General features: G+C 39.0%; 1 protein-coding gene across 1 annotated transcript in view; it reads right to left on the bottom strand.

The window, feature by feature from the left end:
• Positions 1-8554: 8554 nt before the first annotated feature.
• The window catches only part of lbh (LBH regulator of WNT signaling pathway), a 29469-nt gene continuing 16439 nt past the window's right edge, over positions 8555-21584 (bottom strand). The window contains exons 2-3 of the mRNA XM_036575154.1: positions 17374-17476; positions 8555-10832 (exon numbers count right to left, since the gene is read on the bottom strand). Coding sequence (XP_036431047.1) covers positions 10611-10832; positions 17374-17476 — 325 coding nt within the window. The 3' untranslated portion in view covers positions 8555-10610. The remainder of the gene's footprint in view (positions 10833-17373; positions 17477-21584) is intronic.

Below are 21584 nucleotides of genomic sequence, written 5' to 3'. Positions count from 1 at the left end.
AGAATGATCCACCACCCAAATAGTACCTGCTCTGTGAGGGTCCATGGGGGTCCTGACCACTGAAGAACAGGGTAAAATGGGGCTAACAAAGTATGCAGAGAAACAGATGGACTACAGTCTGTAATTGTAGAACTACAAAGTGACCCTATATAGTAAGTGGAGCTGATAAAATGGACAATGAGCAGAGAAACAAGGAGGTGGTCATAATGTTATGCCTGATCGGTGTATATAGAAACAAGAACACTCAAAAAAGATTTGCATGCTTAAAGTGTTCTTTGCATCATGAAATGTTCTTCAGATTAAGGGAGGATGTGTTATATGTGGTTCTATATAGAACCAAAAAGCGTTCTGCTATTGTTATGATGTGAAACATTTATCAATAGAACAACCATTTTTAGTGCTATATAGAAACATATACAACACATTTTCCATCAATCTGAAGAAACATTTCATGATGCAAAGAACGCTTTAAGCATGCAAATGGTTCTTTGAATGTTCATGGAGCCCTTAAGAGCCATCTTTTTTTTAAAGTATATATGTATATGCGTCTATATGTCTTATTTTGAGTGTGCCATGCATGTGTGTGATTGATGGGCATTTTTATACCATTTTTGCAATTCATAGTGTTCTAGAATGTCCTCTCCCATTCAGTATTTTCAGAATGTTCTCTCATCATTCACACTGTTCTGCAATGCTCTCCCCCTGTTCACACTCTTCTAGAATATTCACCCTCATACACACTGTTCTAGAATGTCCTCCATCATCCTCATTGTTCTGGAATGTTCTTCTTCTATTCACACTTCTGGATTGTTCTCCCTGAATTAATCCTTATCTGTAATGTTCTCTCCATTCACAATGTTCTAAAATGTTCTCCCTTATTCACATTGTTTTAGAATGTCCTCCCCTTTCACAGTATTTTAGAATGTTCTCTCTTATTCACATTATTCAACAATGTTCTCCCTTTCTGACACTGTTCTAGATTGTTCTCTCTCTATTCACGCTGTTCTGGTATGTTCTCCACCATTTAAACTGTTCTAGAATGCTCTCCTCATTCACAATGTTCTAAAATGTTCTCCCCTTTCACAGTGTTCTAAAGTGTTCTCCTTCATTCACACTGTTCTGGAATGTTCTCCCCCATTCACACTGTTCTGAAATGTTCTCCCTCATTCACACTGTTCTCAAATGTTCTCCTTATTTACACTGTTCTGAAATGTTCTCCCTCATTCACACTGTTCTCAAATGTTCTCCTTATTTACACTGTTCTGAAATGTTCTCCCTCATTCACAGTGTTCTAGAATGTTCTCCTTAGTTCACACTGTTCTAGAATGTTCTCCCCCATTCACGCTGTTCTGGAATGTTCTCCCTCATTCACAGTGTTCTAGAATGTACTCCCTCACGGACACTGTTCTGGAATGTTCGCCCTCATACACACTGTTCTAGAATGTTCTGTTCCATTCACAATGTGCTAGAATGTTTTCCACCTTTTACTGTTCTAGAATGTTCTCCCTCATTCAAACTGTTCTGGAATGCCAGTTGCTGATATTAACATGCTGGAAACGTTGGGTCGGTGTTCACTGGGCTTTAAATGTCAATCGATTCCATCATTAATTATTTCATAACCAGGCTTAGCCCAGAACCCTTCTGTACGGAGACCGTAGGGATCATTTTGTGTGGAGGAAATTTTGTTTATTTATTTTCTTTATTTTCTAAACACATTGTTTTCAGGCAGTTTTAGACAAATCACCCCAGAGCAAGAAAACATAACCTTCAAATGAAACAAGGACAACATGAATCACCGTTAGCTTTTTGAGAGCCTTCATGTTCTATAATTAACTTAACATTTATACCTAATGATAAGTGTTCATTTAGGCCATGTTTATGGTTTATAAGTTATTGTGTATTAAAATGTGAATGTTATTAAAATTGATCCTTCATTAAATTAAATCACTTGAAATCTTTTTTCTCTAAACATCTCACAAGGTATCAGTAGCATCTTTGAAGTTACTTCTTGTCATTTTTTGTGTGTTGTTTATATTTTTCTGTATTTATTCAGTTTTCTTTTTTCTTTACTAAAATATTTTGTGAATAATATATATAGTATATTATAATAATATGAGTATGACTCACTATGTATATATATATATACATATATATATATATATATATGATATATATATATGTATATGTATATATATATTTGTATATATATATGTGTGTGTGTGTGTGTGTGTGTGTGTATGCGTGTTGTTTTCTTGCTATTTTGCTCTCCATGGAGATAAAAGGGTAATTCTCAGCTTTGATGTATCCTTGAATTGCTGTAGAACCTTTACATTTTTAGGTTTTTTAAGCGTTAAAAAAAGGTTCTTCACACTTGCAAATTCAGAACCACTCATTGAAAGGTTTAAAACCAAAGGTGGTTCTTCTATGCCAGTGGTCACCAGCCCTCTTTTTGGAGATCTGCTTTCCTGCTGTTTCGCTCTATAACTCCAATACGCATCGAAGGGCGTTTTTCCACTGAACTGACTCAAACGGGAACCAACAGAACTTATGGTTCTAGCTCTAGTTTGTTTTTCAGCTGCTCAAGAGGCAACTGGAACTATCATAATTCCTTGATTAGCAATTTAATTGTCTTTTTCTTGATTTTGAGCCATTCTAAAGTGTCTATTTTGACTAGTAAGCTAGCATGCTTGCTAAGTATAGTTAGCCTAATGTATCAGCTGATATGAAACAGGGGTAGTGCACTCATACAGTGTCTGTACTCACACAGCCTCATGTAGAATCAAAGCTCATGTTATCACTGTGTTGAGTCTGAAAGCATGAGCAAAAAAACACATTTGGTGGAGGCTAGCATAAATGCTAATGGCATTACTGTTAGCCTCTAGCTTGTGCCACTGTGGTTAACTTGATGAGCTAAAAAAGTAATAATATAGCAATCAACACATCAATATACACTATACTGCCAAAAGTATTCAATCGTCTGCCTTCACACGCATATGAACTCGAGTGACATCACATTCTTAATCCATAGGGTTTAATATGATGTCCCACCCTTTGCAGCTACAGCAGCTTCAACTCTTTCCACAAGGTTTAGGAGTGTTTATGGGAATTTTTGACCATTCTTCCAGAAGCGCATTTGTGAGATCAGACACTGATGTTGGACAAGAAAGCCTGGCTCGCAGTCTCTAATTCATCCTAAAGATGTTCTCTCGGGTTGAGGTCAGGACTCTGTGCAGGCCAGTCACGTTCTCCTGGCAACCGCCAAACCCAGACTCGTCTATCGGATTGCCAGACGGAGAAGCGTGATTCATCACTCCAGAGAACACGTCTCCACTGCTCTAGAGTCCAGTGGCGGCGCTTTACACCACTGGACTTGTTGCACAGGTGGCATCCTATCATGGTTCCCCGCTGGAGTTCACTGAGCTCCTGAGAGCGACTCATTCTTTCACTAATGTTTGTAGAAGCAGTCTGCATGCCTAGGTGCTTGGCTTTTATACACCTGTGGCCATGGAAGTGATTGGAACACCTGAATTCAATGATTTGGATGGGTGAGTGAATACTTTTGGCAATGTAGTGTAACATTCTAGTGCACATATTGATGTAATAGTGCTTGGTGACTTTATCCCCACTAGAAGAGTCAGTAATTCGCGAAATAGTTATTGGCTTCAGCTGCATGTATTAGCAAAAAGGAGAGTAACATTATCTTTGTCATAATGTATCATAATCTTTGTGCAGATATTAAAAATCATAAAACTGGAACCTTTGATACTGGAATGCAGGCCAATTGAAAAAGTAAAGTATCCAGTTTGGTTCCAGTACTTTGTCCACTGGAAAAAACACCTTTCCATGTTGCGCCCTTACCTATAATGAATGCATCTGATCAAGCCACTCAAACTTTCTGAAGAAATTGCATTAAATTCCAATCTAAATAAATATATTTAGAAGCCATTTTTCATTCTGTGTAACAACTGCACCGCTTTCTGAACGTTATCTTGCATCGCTGACCCGTCCAGACCACTAAAACAGTGCAAATGTGTCATGCTAATGATACAAGTAGACGGTTCAAGGCCTGTTGCAACTACAACTGGTCTAAACTGTAGAATAGAGTGGAAATGGTGCCTAGAACCTTCCGAAGCAGTACCCACACCAGTCCTTCGGTCAGATGGTTTATGAGAAAGTGAGGCAAGAAAATGTCAGCATGCATCTTCTGGAGAGGAAGTTTACAAGGCTCGAGGTGAGTTTAGGAAGACAGGAAGGCAAGATGTGGTTAGTGCAACTAAATACAGTGTGCATTCAAATATGTGCGCAGTGTTTTGCAGGAAGTTGCACCACGCGGCTTTAAAACCTCTCGATCAAATGAGACGAGTTGCTGCGAGGGAAGTGAAACTGAAAGGGGTTTTAAAGACGTGTGCGCTTCCTGAAAGACAGAGTGAGGAGAAGAAACAGAAAAATAGCCCACAGTAGCTGTAACTCTGAAAGCAGTCTATCAACAGCACCACGCAGAAGATTTTTCACCCCATTTCCTACAAAGTTTTGAGGATAATTGTGAGGAGGTCAAAGCTACACATGGAATTATGTGACCAACAAAACTGAAATGTCAGGTTCTTCATGATAGAACCTTTGACTCAGAGCTTTGCACACTCTTAGTATTCTCTCAAGCAGCTTCTGAGGAGCGGCCTGAGCTGCTTTTCTAGCAGGGCTGAAGAAGACCCTACTTGTGGGGGGCGTTTCACAATGTTTTGGAAAGAAATTCATACACCTGCATTTAATATTGTGATGAATATGAAATCTTTTCTCACCTCGTATGAGATCATGATGTTGTATTAAGAAAAAAAAAAAAACAACAGCATTTATGAGAGAAAACGTGTAGAAAGAGGCATATGCAAAAGTTTGAGCGCCCCGGTGAAATTCCATATTTTGTTGAAGTGAAAATTAACACGTCCTCTACGCTCTTCAAAAAGATGGTTCTTTAAGGGTTCTTTAGTGAAGAAAATGAACACTTTGCATGATCAAAGCGTTCTCTGCATCATGAAGGGTTTATTCAGATTTATGGAGAATGTGCTGTAGGTGGTTCTATGTAGAACCTTTTTGAAAAGGGTTCTTCTATTGTTACGATGTCAAGCTTGTAACAATAGAAGAACCCTTTTTGGTGCTTTATACACTCTTACAATAGATGGTATTTTGAGGGTTCTTTAGTAAAGAAAGGGGTTCTACCTGAACACTCAAAAAAACCCTTTGCATGATTAAAGGTTCTTTGCATGATGAAAGGGTTCTTCAGATTGGTGGAAAACATGCATGAATATGCTATAGACAGTTCTATATAGAACCTTTTTGAAAAGGATTCCAAATAGCACCCAAATGGGTTCTTCTATTGTTACTAACTTGACAACGTAACAAGAAAACTTTTTGGTGCTATATAGAACCCTTTTCAAAAAGGTTCTATATAGAACTATAGACAACACATTCATCTATCAATCTGAAGAACCCTTTTATGATGCAAAGAACCCTTTGATCATGCAAAGGGTGATCAAACTAAAAAAAAGTTGTAGCACCACCTTTTTTAAGAGTGTAGAACCCTCTTCAAAAAAGTTCTGTATGGGACCGTAGACAATAAATTCTCCTTTAATCTAAGGAACCCTTTCAAGATTCTATATAGAACCATGAACATTTTAAGAAACTATCTACAGGGCTCTCTATATGTGCTACACAGTCTTTGTCTTTGGTCTCCTTTGATCATGCAAAGGGTTTTTGAGTGTTCATGGTTCTTTATAGAACCATTTTCTTTACTAAAGAACTTTTGAAGAACCATCTTTTTTTAAGAGTGTACAGAGAAGACACTCATTCACATTTTAATGCACAGTTACTGTTTGCTGAATTTAACGTTTTGGTAAAAAGTAAAACATAAAAAGGGGCCTGATCAAAAGTTATGGCACATTTTATATTGTATATCAATTTTTTTCCATTATATTCATCTCAGCAAATAAATAGAAATGTTGCACAAAGGTTTGCATTAAAATGTCATTTCTGTGCAGAGGATTTTTTCACTTAATCAGTAGTTCAATAAAACATGCAATTTGACTACCTTTTGCACACAACTCTACTGTTCTGAATGTCATTTTCTAAATAGTAATTGCTGATGCTTTTGTATATATATATATATATATATATATATATATATATATATATATATATATATAACGGCACAGCACTCTTCATTCATTTCTGTTGCATTTCTGAATCCTGTTTTTTTTTATGTCAGTCTCCGTCTTTGGTCTCCTCTAGATCCTTTTTTCAGGCTGGGTGGTAGACCCTTGGTACTCTACCTAGCACATAGAGTTTGAAAGTTTAGCGCTGCAACCTTTACATTGAGCTGTGAGGCTGCTCAGACCCATAACCCACCAAAACAGCTGTACAAAGATCAAATAAAGCATGAGACCTGAATGCGACGGCATAGAAACTAGAGCCGCTCTGAGCATCGAGAAAATCTCTAGTGAAGCTGCAACTTATTTAACTAAAATGCAGTGACAGTGTTCATTATTACGATATTGTGTGCTGAACACTGTTGTATATTTTATTATGGAATATCAGCACATGCACACACAAGCTTGACTACCTGTCAGGAATGTAACAAATTAAGGTTCAATATGATTTTGGATTCTAAGCTCAAGATCCAAAGCATTTTTCAATATTTTCTGTGATAAAAATATCTTGATTCTACACACACACACACACACACACAAACACACACACACACACACACACACACACACATATATATATATGTGTGTGTGTGTGTGAGCCAATAAAACTTTCTCAAAACCTGCACCACAAAAAAAATAAACATCAACAATCACAACACCTACGATTTAAAGCTCTTCAGGAAAAGGGTGTGCCATTCAGAGTCATTCAACCTTTACTTTGACAGGCTGCACCAAGATGCCCCGTTTTGATTACTGACAGTCGTTCCTATGAAGATGGTAGATGAGAGACGCTCAGAAGAAACAGAGGGTTTCTTAAGCCCTACATGTATCTAACCCCCTTATCCTACGCTAAAATCACTGTAAGGCACGGTCTTAAATGACTACTGAAGCAGGGCGAGAACTTTCAGTCTTCAGTCACTGCAAACTGCAGTCATTTCACAAACTTTTACATTTTTTGTCATATAGGGCTGAAAATATTAGAATGTAGCAGTGTTTAATACTGAATCTTTCACTTGCTCAACAATTGACCACCGCAATGACAATGCTATTTTCTTCAAGCGACTCAATGCGATATCCTGTTTTGTGTTAGCATCAAGCTAATAGTGCCAGAAATGTGTTTTCCCACACTGTATTTAATACTGTCTGAGGCAGATCTACCAAAAATACTGACATTTAAAGGGTGTAAGACATTCACGTACCATATTCTGTACTTTGCTTTTTTTCAGTCAGTCATTCAGGAAATGCTTCTATTCGAACACTGAGGGGAGGAGCCTGCTAGCTATCTTTTAGAAAATAAGTTGTCCAAATCTAAATCTTTTTGCTTTGACCCTATACCATAATTATGTTTATTTTATTGAAATAAATGACTGAACATTCCATTTTGTCACTAACAAAACAATCATAACACTACCGAAATTTTGCCAAATATTTCAGTACTGGCAATTTTGGCTCATTTTGATCAGAACTCTAAAGCACTAGCCAGTACATGACTAGACAACACAGCTTTGAACAGTTGTAAACACATATTTCTCATTATGATTATGTGTACAATTAAGTTAAAAGTGTATGTAATTGCAGAAAATGTGTTTCGGTAATGACAATTTTAGGTCATTTTGAGCAGAACTCAAAAACGTTGTACATGACTAGCAAACCCAGCTTTAAACAGTTGTACACACATAAAATCATAACCATTATGTGTGTACAAAAATGTGCAAAAAAGTGTTTTCGGTGGTTACAATTCCTAAAGTTTCACTCTGATTTTCAGACTTTGGGACACATTTACTTGACAACAATGGGATCTTACTTCTCACCATGTGGCCATGAGGGACAGGGATGCTCTAAAATGCAGAGGCGTGGCTAAAATAAGGCTCTGCCTATGGACTAAAACTCTGGGTTTCGGTAGTGACCTGAAAACATTTTTTCAATATTTTATATATGTCATATATGTATAATGAAAAAATTAAACATGATAAATCTAAACCTTTTAACTCCACTTTTAAAGTAATCAAAAATATCTTTAAAAACATCTTTAAAAGTTAAAAGTAAGCATTATTTTGAAATTTATGGTTTGGGAAGACACCTCCCAATAGAAAGTACCTTGTAAATGATGATTTGACCTAATTCAGTTTGAACTCATTTGGTTGAAAATGTTTATAAAATTTACTATATTGATGCTGTAACGTTACTCCATTACTATTTGAAGTTGTCTTATAGCAAATTTCAACCATTTAAGCATAAAAAAATGTCTTTATGGTTTATAAAAAAGCATACATTCAGTCAGGTGTGCCCAAACTTTTGCCTGGCACTGTATAGTCCATCACAAACACACTCGCACATCAAAGCACCAGCGACACTGATTTGTAAATTACGTTCAAAATGTTTATTTACAACCTCTGTCTGTTACAGAGAAAAGTGGTAACAAGAGAAAAATCAAGACCAAGATCAAAAGAAAACAGAACAAAAAGAAAAAAAAAATGGCAGCTATTCTCCCTGAGCTGTACACAAATACAGAGCGAACAAATCTACAGGTGGTTCACACAAAGGAGAGGAGACCCTCAACCTTAAAACACATACACCCCCACGTACACAGACGGATGACTTACATGAAAGCCTCTATACAGTCAGGACGTAGAAAAACAAAAAAACAAAAACAAAAAGAAACAAAAATGCAAAAAAAAGGCTAGATGTCCCGTCTCAATGTGTCAATATACAAGGTGCTCTCAGTGCCAAGGTGACCCTTCAGGACCTTTCCACTGAGGGATTAGGATGGCTTGAGGAAAAAAAGAAAGGCCGGGCCAGGTAGGTTCTCAGTGTGCATAAAATAACCCCCTCCTGACACCCCAGTGGAAGCAGGAAGACTCAAATCAATGTCTGGAGAAATACAGGTCGGCTAATGTCTCAGAATCACCTCCCATAAAGAAATGACTGTAGAGAAAAGGAAGCGTTTTGATGAAAAAAATGGCATTAATTTTATTATTTACCTCCATGTGTCTAATTGAACCGCCACTCAACCGCTACCGGACAAGAAAACTGGTATGTACAAAGACACACGATAATTTGTGGATATTCACAGTGAAATAGATTATGTCTGCATACAAATACTATTTACATACAGTATTAGATGGAGAGTGAAATAGTTCCAAAGAAAGGAAAAAGGATAGCGAGAATACGAATGGAATAGCATCTGGGGACAACCAGGAGATGTGTGTTCTAAACCAAATGTGGGTTCTAAACCAATTAAAACACCACGTGAAGGTGGATATCGAAGTGTTGGACAGTGTTGACCAGTGTTGACCAGTGCACCACTGCCCAACACCAAGCCTGCCGTTAGTCCATGACAGTAATGCAAGCTTGCAAGGCTAAAAAGTCCCCCATAAACAATTATAGTATAAGAGATGTGATGTGTGTGCAAACAATACATTATAGGCAAGACAAAGTGGTTCCATTGGCCACCAATTGCATTTCCCAGCTAGCTGGTTTTGCATGTATTGATTGAAAGGACATCAAAAAGAGCCTGATGTGTCAGAGTGGGTGTACCCTTCTTTGCGGCAGATTTTGTCACACCAAAATTTTAACAAGTTGTCCCCAGATGCGTAATTCTCATCATGAGATCATGTCTGGCCCAGGCTAGGCTAACCCAGACCAAGTAAAATGACTGAAATGACTGATCCAACACGATCTACAGCTTCGATTCTAAGCATGCCTATGCAAATATGCCCCCTATAAACACTCCGATTGGCTTTCAAGTGATGCAAACTCAGATTGAGCGATCCCACCAGTGCTCATCTTTCCAGCACTCATACTTTCTTTTGCTTGTCTGAAATTCATCACATTCCACAGGCCATCAATGCTAGACCCAATCTAGCCAGCATCATAACACTTCAACCAATGAAGAAAAGAAAAAAAAGAAAGAAAGAAAAAAGACACACTGGTTCCAATGAATCCATTGAATCGCAGGTGGGCCAAACATGGCTTTCTTGGTTTCTCTGATGGTTCTGAGTGGCCAACAAATGACAGGACTGGACAGAAAAGTCTACAAAAGATCAGGAACCAAAGGCCTCCTCAGTCACTTATATGCATATGCAGAGCTGTACATGTATTTATGAGTTGAGAACAAAGACGAACAAGAAGGTTTGTCAGTATGTAAACAACGGGGGATCAGGGGGTACATATTGAGGTTCTGAGGAAACATGCAATGTGGGTTTTGTCATGTTTAGTGAGCAAATGGGCCATATTCATATATCATCTCAAAGTAGGAGCGCTCGTTTGTCCTTCAATTTAGCACCAGGTTTTAGATCAGGGTGGAAAGGGAGAAAACCAGGACTTTTGAAATGATCCTTTGAGATTTCAGATGAATACAAACCAGGATGTGTGTGTATTTGTGTGAGGAAAAAAAAGTCACTTCAGTCCTTTCTAGTGCTGAGAATTTTGCACTTGTCCCATCTGTGCCTTCCCATTGCTCTCTTCCTCTTCCTCTTCATCCTCATCCTCGTCCTCCTCGCTGACGATGAACTCCTCCGGAGGCCAGCGCAGCTCTCCGCTCTCCACCTCTCCGTCCGTGGGCTCCACCACGATGGACGGCAGGCGGTCCTTCAGTTTGCAGCAGCGCTCGAAATCCGAAGGATCCGGAAAGATCTGGAGGGAAGAGAGCAAGAAAGAGGTTTAGTTTATTTGTTTGGGTCTGAATCTTCTATGAATAGTTCGGCAAACGCCAAGACACGTTTGGTGTCTGAGGTTTGCTTAGAGGCTAATGTGGCTAACAAGTAATGGAATACTCTAAAATTAGCATGGTGGGCAGCCCTATCCACGGTGCCCAGGGAGCAGCTGGGGGTTAGGTGCTTTGCTCAAGGGCACTTCAGGGGTCGGCTCAGGGGATCGAGCTGGTGACCTTCTGGTCACAAGGCTGGTTCCCTAACCTCCAGCCCACGACTGCCCTAAGATTACTTAACAACTCCACACAGGTTTCAGACAGGATATGACAATCTATGCAGTTAGCATGATGCTAACTGGTGGGATATTAGCTTTTATTACTTATTAGCTTCATTAGCCTTGTAGCTCCAGTGCAAAACTAAAGAAACAAACTTCAGACAGCAAACATGTCTTGGCTGATCGGCTACAGGCCTTTGTCATTCTGGACGCATCTGAACTGAAATCATTTTTATTTAGAGCTGCCCAGCGTCCTACTAATTATCTGAAACCGGTGAAGTTGCACAGGATGAAAAAATTAGAATGATTCTATACACATATCTGCAACTAAGATGCCTTTATATTGGTGGAAACAGTGATTCCAAACTTTTGAACAGTGATGTATGATTAAAAACAGTACAGAAAGTACTGATATGAGACCAAATAATGTTTGGATTTTGTACTACATAAAGAATGAATTAATCCTAACACTACACTGAAGTTACATGAGCCATTTAATAGAAAAAGTAATGAGGCTGCATTTGTGTGTGTGTGTGTGTGTGTGTGTGTGTGTGTGTGAGTGTGTGAGTGTGTGAGAGAGAGAGAGAGAGAGAGAGAGAGAGAGAGAGAGAGAGAGAGAGAGAGAGAGAGAGAGAGAGAATTGCCTCAGACCAGGTATGGCACAACCAGCATTCAAGGAAGGACACAGATGACCACATCTCTCACTCAAACACAGCCAGACCCACACACAGTCCTTCCACTCTTTCTCTTTTTGTCTGTCTGTCTCTCTGCTTATGTTTTCTTGTTGCTGGCCTGAGGAAGAGAATAATGCCCAACAGCCAGTCTCTGTCCAGAAGCCACATTTTGCCTGAGACGTGGATGAAACTGAATATTTTTAGCTCTGCATGTTTCAGTGACAGAGAAAGTAAAGCGATAACAGAGTCTGGGAGAGAGGCCTAAAGGGTGGGGGGGTGAGAGGGAGAGACAGAGAGAGGGAAAGAGGGAGAGACATAAAGGGAGAGAGGGGTGAGGGAGAGGAAGAGAGAGAGAGAGAGAGAGAGAGAGAGAGAGAGAGAGAGAGAGAGAGAGAGAGAGAGGGAAAGAGGAAGAGACAGAAAGGGAGAGAGGGGTGGGGAGGGGGAGAGAGAGAGAGAGAGAGAGAGAGACACACACACAGATACATATGAAGAGAGACAGGGAGGGGGAGAGAGGGAGGGGGTGAGGGAGGGAGAGAAGGAGAGGGAGAGAGAGGGAAAGAGGAAGAGACAGAAAGGGAGAGAGGGGAGAGGGAGGGGGAAGAGACAGAGAGAGAGAAGGAGAGAGAAAACAGGAGAGAGAGAAAGATGGGGTGGGGGGAAGGGGGGTGAGGGAGAGAAAGAGAGGGAAAGAGGAAGAGACAAAGGGAGAGAGGGGTGAGGAAGGGGGGATAGAGAAAGAGAGAAAGAGAGAGCGAGAGGGTGGGGAAGAGGGGGGGAGAAGAAGAAAAAAGAAAAAGAGAGGGAAAGGGAAAGAGAAAGAGAGAGAGAAAAAGAGGGAGAGAAAGACAGCTACAGAAAGACAGGGAAGGAGAGAGAAGTAGAGGGGGGGAAGAGAGAGAGAGAGAGAGAGAGAGAGAGACAGAGGACAAAAACTAAAAGGAAGAAAGAAAATTCTAGACACTCAAGGCTGGGAAGAAAGAAAAACAAAACAAAACCCTCCTCAAATTTTATTTGTCCTGATAAGGAAATCTGATCAAACAGATCAGATTCCTCAAATCTGAGCACAAATACAGCACAGAGAGAGAGAGAGAGAGAGAGAGAGAGAGAGAGAGAGAGAGCTGCAGTGTGTGTCAGTCTGGCACAGCGAGCAGTAAAAGCTGATAAATCCAAATCCCCCAAACAGACTCAGAGAGGCACAGACGCAGCTGTGGTGTTAGCGGCTAAAAGCTGCAAGGAGGCATGAGGCTGGAAAGGAAGACTGCAGGAGGACGTCCAAAAATAGAGCCCACCAAGGACACAGTGTTTGTGTGAGATATGACACATAATTAAAAAACAAAACGCTATAAGAAGAATGAACTCTGCTAACAAAGACGGCAGATGATAAACAGTCTGTAGTCTGTGTGACGTGCAGATCTGCGGCGTATATCCGTTACGAAACCCCTAGGATTTACATGCACTGACTTAACAATGCACCACAACTCACATTTGACTGTCACCATCACTGAAGCTGAAATTCTTAGAAAAACTGTTGAATAAAGCTCTTCCTCTTACTCTCAAGCTGCCTAACAAATAAAAAAAAATCTAAATATATCATTTTTAAATACATTTTAAATACAAGCTGGTTGATCATTTTCTGAAGTAATCAAACACATTCAGTGACGTTAAGGTCTGGACTATGATGTGGTCAGTCCATTGTTCAGCTTTTGTTTGATGTGTCCGTCTCCTTTTCTCAGTGAGGTTCTTCTTGATCAGCTACACATCCTTTCAGACCCACAGCGCTGAGTCGTCATCTCACAGTGGAAGGATGGATGTGAACGTTTTCAGATCTGAAGCAGCTTGATTTTCTCCTCTCTCTCAGAGATGAAAGCTTTAAGTGCTGTTTATCTGATGGGGGCAGTTTTGGTGTCTACCAGGTGGTTGTTAGGACTTTTTCCACCACTTATTTTCTCTTGACTCTCTCCTTCCTTATGCAAGTACATTACTTTATATCTAATCTCCTCATAAATATCTCCTGAAAATGAGTAAATTCTACTTAATAGTCATTTGGCCTGGTCTTGTTAACTGTTAGTCCAGGGGTCAGCAACCCAAATGTTGAGAAGAGCCATTTTGTCCTTTCAACAAAAATCAAACCACCTTTTTACGTTCATTTTAACAACTAGTATAAACAAAAACAGACTTACACAGCTCAGCTATAGCCACTCTTTTATCTCTGGCAGGAAACTTTTCCCCAACAGTGGAATAGTTTCTTGTAAAATGTCTCTCAACGTTGGACTTTTTACGAGGCTGAAGTCGCTTCTCATTCGCCAGCTTCTTGTTCAAATTTTCCCGTTCCACCTTAAATGGTGCCTGATGCTCCAGAATGTAACTGCTGCAACATCTAAGGTGGGACGGGACAATTCGAACAAGAAGCTGGCGAATGAGAATCGACTTTATCTTCATGATTTTTTAGTGTTTGACAGTTTGTTGCTGCAGATTAAATGTATCAGGAAACCAGCTGGAGTGATTATATATGCAAATACATCCATTCATCTCCAAATGATCAGTTTGTCTTAAATCTTTCTCTTTGCCTTTTCGTTAGCAACTACTTTGTCTGTGTTGCTATGGTGACCAGCAGTCTATGCATCAATCTTCAGTGTTAAAGGGTGAATTAGCAGGTATACTTTAACTCCAGCATTTAAGACCATTTATTGCTAAAACTGTTAGAAAGATCAGCAGAGCTTTATTTTACTGCAGAGGAGGATTATTTTATTTTTGCCTACATATCTGATTCTGTGGTGGAGCCGCAACAGGGCAGTAAAAGAGCCAAACGTTGTCGACTCCTGTGCTAGTTCAAGTACACCTACTACTTCAGACTAGACTGCAGGGCTGACTGGACTAACTGCAAAGGAAATTCACTGAAGAACTTATTCATCTTCACAAATCCATATCCAAGAAACAGCTGTGAATTTTACCAAAACTGTACAACATTTTCAGTTCCTTAGATCTGTCCTTTCGGGCCTGTCGATTAACCTCAGCTCAACAGCAATAAAAGGGACAGAACACACACACAGTCTGCGTCTTTAAATAGCTCTCCTTCGAGAGCCTGAAATATTCTTGTTTGCGTATCTCGGTCCAGCAGAACTTATTGCGGAGGGGTTAGCAAAACAAACCCCTGGAATGAAGCAAGTGCGGAAAAGGAACGAGGGAGCGGAGGGCTAAAAAAAGAAAAAGAAAAAAGATCCCAGAGGAGCTCAGCTGGAAGTACAGGCCACCCAGCCTCTCCACGTTCTTCCCCGGGACCACTCAGAGATGGAAAAGCAGTCTGTGAGATAAGTTAAAGAGCAGTCTGGGTAATATGCTAATGAGTTATGAGCAAGGGCCGCTCGCAAAGAAGCACGCAACCTCACACTGGGGACGAGTCCAAACCTCGGAGTTTTCAAACAGTCACAGAAAAACAGAAATAACTGAATTGTAAATTAGGCTTTTGGCTAATTAGCTGCTCGCTAATGTTATTCATTATAAAAGCTATAAACAAGCACATGTACATATTCAAACTACGTCCATGTGACAGGACTCATTTTAAGGGGCTTTACTCTCGACCTCACCCGGTGTATGTTGACACGTTAATAAGTAAATTTAATAACGTAAATTTGCTGTATTAAAGGTTACTAGCTTGGCTTAAACAGTTATAGGCTATTACAAAAACAACCGGCACTGGTATATTCAGGCCTGCTCAATGAATGACACGCATGTTCATTTAATATTATTATTATTATTATTATTATAGGTGAAAAAAATATATAAAAATTAAAATACACACGTGAGTGAAGGGGGATCAATTTGACCAACAAGCAAGCACAAATATGACTGAGGGAATGCCACAATAAGAGTCTCTGGGCACAGCGATCACCAAATAAATGCCACAATAAAAGTCCTTGGATGCAACAATAGTCTTGTTTGACTATTGGTGCAGTGTAGACCGATCACCACCTGGCTTAGTAAGGTTTTGTTTGTCTGACTTGCACCAGCACTACCAGCACGTTGTAATGTATAAAATAAGTGGTTCTAATAAGCAGTTTTTACCCAGCTGCACGAGCTGAGAGACGGTTTCATGACAACAGAACTTAATCCTCATTGGCTAGAGGCTCAGCCGACAACCATATAGACAAGTTGTGATGAATACAGGAAGTAGCCTATTAAAACACATAGTGTTTGTGTTTATTATTTTCGTGTGATATTCAAATTCATATTCTTGACTGCATTTTTATATCTGATATGTGAACACCACGAGAGCTGCCGGTAAAACTGTCCGGCTTGACAGCTTTCTTCTCAACTCCTCCATCAACTGCAACCGGCTACTCTCGCTGACCGCTAGTATTGTGAATGCCACAATAGAGACAGTCCTTGGCCTCAACAATGAGTGCGTTTACATGCACGTAATAATCCGATAACTGCAGAAAATCAGATTTTGTCAGTAATCCGGTCAACGTGCTTACATGCACTTGGGTAATCAGATGGTAAACTCCGGGTCTACATGAGTCAGACAGTAATCAGGTTTCAGCTTTGCAACCAACCAATAAACTCACAGCAGAAGACGTGACGTAAACCTAACGTAAAACTCAAGCTTTTTTTCAAACATTGCACCACTTTAGCTGAAAATATGAACATACTTCATGTAAAAGATGAAAAATATTTAAATCCTTTATTTCATGTTTGGTTTCAGCATCACTCCAAAAGTGTTTTGCTGCGTCTCGCGGCGACGCTGCTTGCTTATTTCTGGTACCGCCGTCTGTTTTCACACATGCACAGACTGAGAAATCCGAAAGAAATCAGAGTAAGAGTTTACATGCACTGAGGAATCTGATTGCTTAGCTAAAATCCAGCCTCTTTATCAGATTCCTTAATCAGATTTCTGGATCAGAGTATGTTGTTGACATGACCATTTGAATTATAGGGTAACTACAGAAATCCAATTATGATCGGATTATTGAGTGCATGTAAACGCACTCAATAACAGATTGACCCCACAATAAGAGTCCTTGAGAATAATACTCACTGAGTGAATGCCACAAAGAAGGCCTACCGTAAACATTAACAATAATACTTCAAAAAACAAAACAATTGTATGATTTTGTTGTCATAGCTATGTAAAATTAATAAATTAATGATCTATGTCTAGTTTAGTTTTAACCTGACATTTGCTCATCCTTAATATGCACACAAACTCAATTGAAGCACACATACAAATCACACAGTATCTGCAGTCACAAGCCCTGAAAATACAGTCTAACATGCCTAATTTGCAACCCAAATTTAGAGCACAAAAAACAAAAGAGCAAAAAAAAAAAAGCTACATCTGCAGTTTCTTTTAAATCAGAGGAGCTATTTTGACCTTATTTTGGAAAAGCTGAAAGCAAAGCTGTGTTCTGAAAGGAAGCCCACAGTGGAAACGATGGCCCAGGGCTTCTCAAAATGACTGAGCCTTGAAAGCAGTGAGCTGTTTCTTAAAAGCTCTGAAGTCTAAAAGCTCCGAGTCGTTGAGTGTTTTTGTTATTTTTGTGCTGCTGTAATGTGGAGCAGAGGTCATGCAGTACCTGGAAGGGCAGGCAGTCTTTGCTGGGGCTGAGCCGCATGTCCTCCATCTGAGTACCGCTGATCATCACTTCGGTCATTTCACGGCACGGCACAAACACTGAGCTGCAAAAAGAGACACAGAGCATGTAGGTCAGAGATAAGTTCTCTTGGTCAGTCTGCACATAGAATGAGATGACCAACTCAGCTCTCGAGATGATGGGCGTGGCTATACAAACATATGAATATCCAAACAGATGTTAGTATTAGTTTACTTAACCAGGTAATCTGATAAGGCATTATCTGGACAGTTTGGGGCTGAACGTTTGAGAGAATGTTTTGAAACGAGCGGCTGATCACGTCATAGTTAAACGACAAATGTCAAAGCAGACATCTAAACGGAAATGTTTCAAACAAAGACGACAGATTTGTGCTGTGTAAGTTCTGCAAGTTATTGCTCTGCAGGTCACTGCAGAGTGTGAACAGTGTTAACACGCCTGGCCAAATCAGATGTTTTGTTGATTTTCTAAGTGAAAATAAGTTAAAACATCCTCTACAAACTTAATACAAATTTCAGCTCACAGGTTTCTTTTTTTTTCGTTTGCTGAGTTTAACAGATTGGAAAGAATATAAAATATATACAATATAAAAAATAAGACACAATTTAAAATGTAACTTTTTTTTTTTGACATTTTATCACCCCCCATCCCCGATATGTTAAATTCAGCAAATAAACTGGAATTGTGTATTACAATTTACACAATCTCTGCAGATGTTGTATAATTTCACTTGGAAAAATCAACAAAATATGTAATTTGAGGGTGTACAAACTTTTGCACACAACTGTATTCCTAAAACACAAGCATAAATCACTAAACCAACAGATCACAGCAGCATATTTAATTGTTGGGATATTCAAATACTTTCCTATGTTAACAGCAAAATTGGTTTAAACAGCCAATTAAAATTCAGTTTTGAATCCTGGTCTTTTGATATTATGAATTTTGAAGCATGCCAGGCTATCTGAGCCAAAGCCAGCAACATTTTGCAGCTTGTCCAGTCCTGTATATTATATATGTCCTGTACATTATTTTCATAAAGGTAAAGTAGTATCCAATTTTAATACAGTTTTTGTACTTCTACTGGATATTTTCATATTCCCCCATTCATTTTAATTAAGCTTCTTTGTGCATTTTTATGAATACAAAATAAAGAAGTAACAAACTGAGAAACAAAAATTATGCACCGAACGCACTACACTTTTGATCCCTCATATCCGCTGACTCAACATAACCTCAACTCAACACCATTCAAATTATATGTAAGAAGTTGTCAGTAGGGGTGGGCAATATTATGATATATCGTTATCACAATAAAATGTGTCACAATAAAATTTTCTGCCCATACTGGGGGTACAGTCAGCACTTCCACCGAGACAGCATTATTAACCCCATTTGTTAGTGCAGTGTAGTTAGTGTAGAGCAGGGACACAGTGATATATAGTCATATTGATATTGGCAGATAACTGCTTAAAAAAATTGCCGCCCAAAGACAAAACATGCATCTTCAAAGGTGTAACTTCACAAGAGAAGGCAAAAAGGTTCTTAGCCTTTAATGTAAGTTAAAGAAAAGAGGTTTTATTGAAAGTGATTTTGAAGCATTTCTATTGGCCCATTCATTATGAAATTTTAAAAGTTCCCATGACGTAGAAAAATAAAAAATGGCAAAAATGTAGATGATTTATTACAGAGATAATTTATTGTATTCTGGATGAGCAGAATGTTTGGATGACGCTGGTCACTCTGCTAAAACCTCTGCATTTTATTCATTTTACTGCATTTCTAACTCTGAAATAAATGTTGTGTTTGTCTGTAATGCCAATCCAGGTGAATCTAGTCCCAGTTTCTATATATTTTTAATAATTTTTTATGCATCAGCATCGGCAGATTGGTAAAGAAACAATATTGTATATCATCTTTCGGCCCACAGTTACAGTTGGTGCATACCTACTGCCGGGTATAAGAAAAGCTGAATTAAAATACCGTGTGTGTGAAAATGTCTTCAAATGTGTTGGCCTTAAACATCCTCGCACCAACATACTGTACATTCTGTCTCATTTATATATTTCTGTTACGTTTATTGCCTTTAAATGCTTTTTATTTAGTCTGCACTCAGGAAAACATTAAAAGCATACTGAGACCACTAGCAGTCAGCAGGACCCACCGCAACTGGGCCAGTGGTTAGAGCTGCAAGGTCTTCTCTGAGCTCTGCACTTCAGTGGGAAGATATATATATATATAACGTGTGTTAGCGTGTGTGTACGTTTTGCAGTCATTATGAAAGTAAGCTGTGGGTGTGCAGAGAGCTGTCTGTCAGCCTGCGCTACAGATAACAGCTCTCATCTGGTACAGTGAGGACTTTGGGGGGGGATATGGCTAAAATATAACCTGATCTTCACCACAGACAACATGTACCATAGTATTTCATGATAAGTCAGAATGGATGAAATTCAGTCCAGCAAAAGAGTGATGCCATATTTAAAAAGGCTATGGAAAAAGTCTAAATATAATGACATGATTTGATTCAACATTTGCAAACAACTATTTAACATAGAAAAAAATCTGTACAATAAAATGCTGGAGTAGAGGTGGATAATATGGCAAAAATTTCTCCTTATTGTAAAAAAAGTGTTATTATGATAACAATGTGCTTGTCTGAGCGTTGTGGGATACCATCAGCATTTAAAGAACACTGACTGACTGCAGGATATTTACAAAGGGAGAATAATTACACCCGTTTAACTGGATTTAGGGAAGTTTTTGAAGTTAGCTTTTAAATGTGGCACTATGAGTAGAATATCGTTAAAATATCGTGATTCATATGGTGCATTGTGAAATATCTTAAGGTATCATCGGATATTTTTGCCACATTGCTCAGCCTGGGTTGCAGTTTATGCCGTTACTAGGGTTGCAAGCCAAAGACAACTTTTTAGGAAGGAAAAAATATACTTTACTTTTAATGTGAGTCAATGGAACCAGACTTTTTTCCAAGTCCTTTTGGGCTGTTTGTGTGAATTTCATGATGAATGGACCAACACACAGTATAAAGGGCAATGGGTTCTTTCAAATTAGGTCAAAAACTGGGAAACGACAAGTGGAAATACAAGGTTTTGTTTCGATAGCAGCGAGATATATTTGTATGTTTATTACACACACACACACACACACACACACACACACACACGCACACACACATACATATATATATATATATACACCATCTAAAAGTAGGCCATCATGCTCAAAGTATTCAAAGGTTCTGAAACTCACCTCTAGTCCCTGTAGGTGTTTACAAATGGAGATGTTCTACAGTAGCAGGCAAAAGTTTAGACTGAGTGACAACTAAGCGAATGCTAGAGATGGCAGACTGGAACGGACATCAGGAGAAAAAAAAAGAACGAATCCAATTCAGTCCTGTTACAAATCTAGAAATAGCACTCGCCTGAAATACTTCGACCAAAATACCCTTAAGTGCATTAACTGCTTTTTTTTAAAAAAAGCTCATTTTAAAGCTTGAAAGTCTTCAAATCAAATATATCAAATCTGCATCCATATTGGAAAAGAAAACGTGATGTCCAGCCATCTCTAGGTAGGACCAAACAAACATATGATTTCCACTCTCAAAACACAATGGACATTTCTGGTGTCGCTACAAGTGTTGGAGATGTTCTACAGCCGAGGCCTTCAAATCCGGACCTTAACCATAATCACTGGTAGTAATCAGCCCTGACATGAGCGATCAGCCTCCTCGTGTCATACCCACTAGTGATTCCGAAATCCAGGACCGGAATGTGGATTTTAGTACCTCTGTTGTACAGTTATAGTCAAATATTTTCACAAACATGATTAAATTTCTGTTTTTCATAATCCTAAAGACATTTTAATCTGAAGGCTTACGCTTAATGCTTGAAATTTGTTTCTAGACAAACAGAAATAGTGCAGTTGAGGTCTGTGTAGAAATATTTTTTAAAAAGTTGCAAAATACTTTGTTTATGGCCCAAATAAGTAGCTGTCATTTAGACCATTTGTGAAAATTAGATTTGTTAAACCTAAATGTTTATTGCTAAGTACCACATGTGCCTCATTAAGACTTAATTAGTGGAATGTCAGTCCTTGTTAATGAATTTAAGCCAATCAGCTGTTAGAAAGAGAGGATCCAAACAGGCTTGTCTACT

This window comes from Colossoma macropomum, unplaced genomic scaffold (genome assembly GCF_904425465.1).
Source record: "Colossoma macropomum unplaced genomic scaffold, Colossoma_macropomum, whole genome shotgun sequence".
Lineage (NCBI taxonomy): Eukaryota > Metazoa > Chordata > Actinopteri > Characiformes > Serrasalmidae > Colossoma > Colossoma macropomum.
The sequence above is the reverse complement of the archived record's forward strand: the minus strand, read 5'-3'. Positions and strand labels throughout refer to the sequence as shown.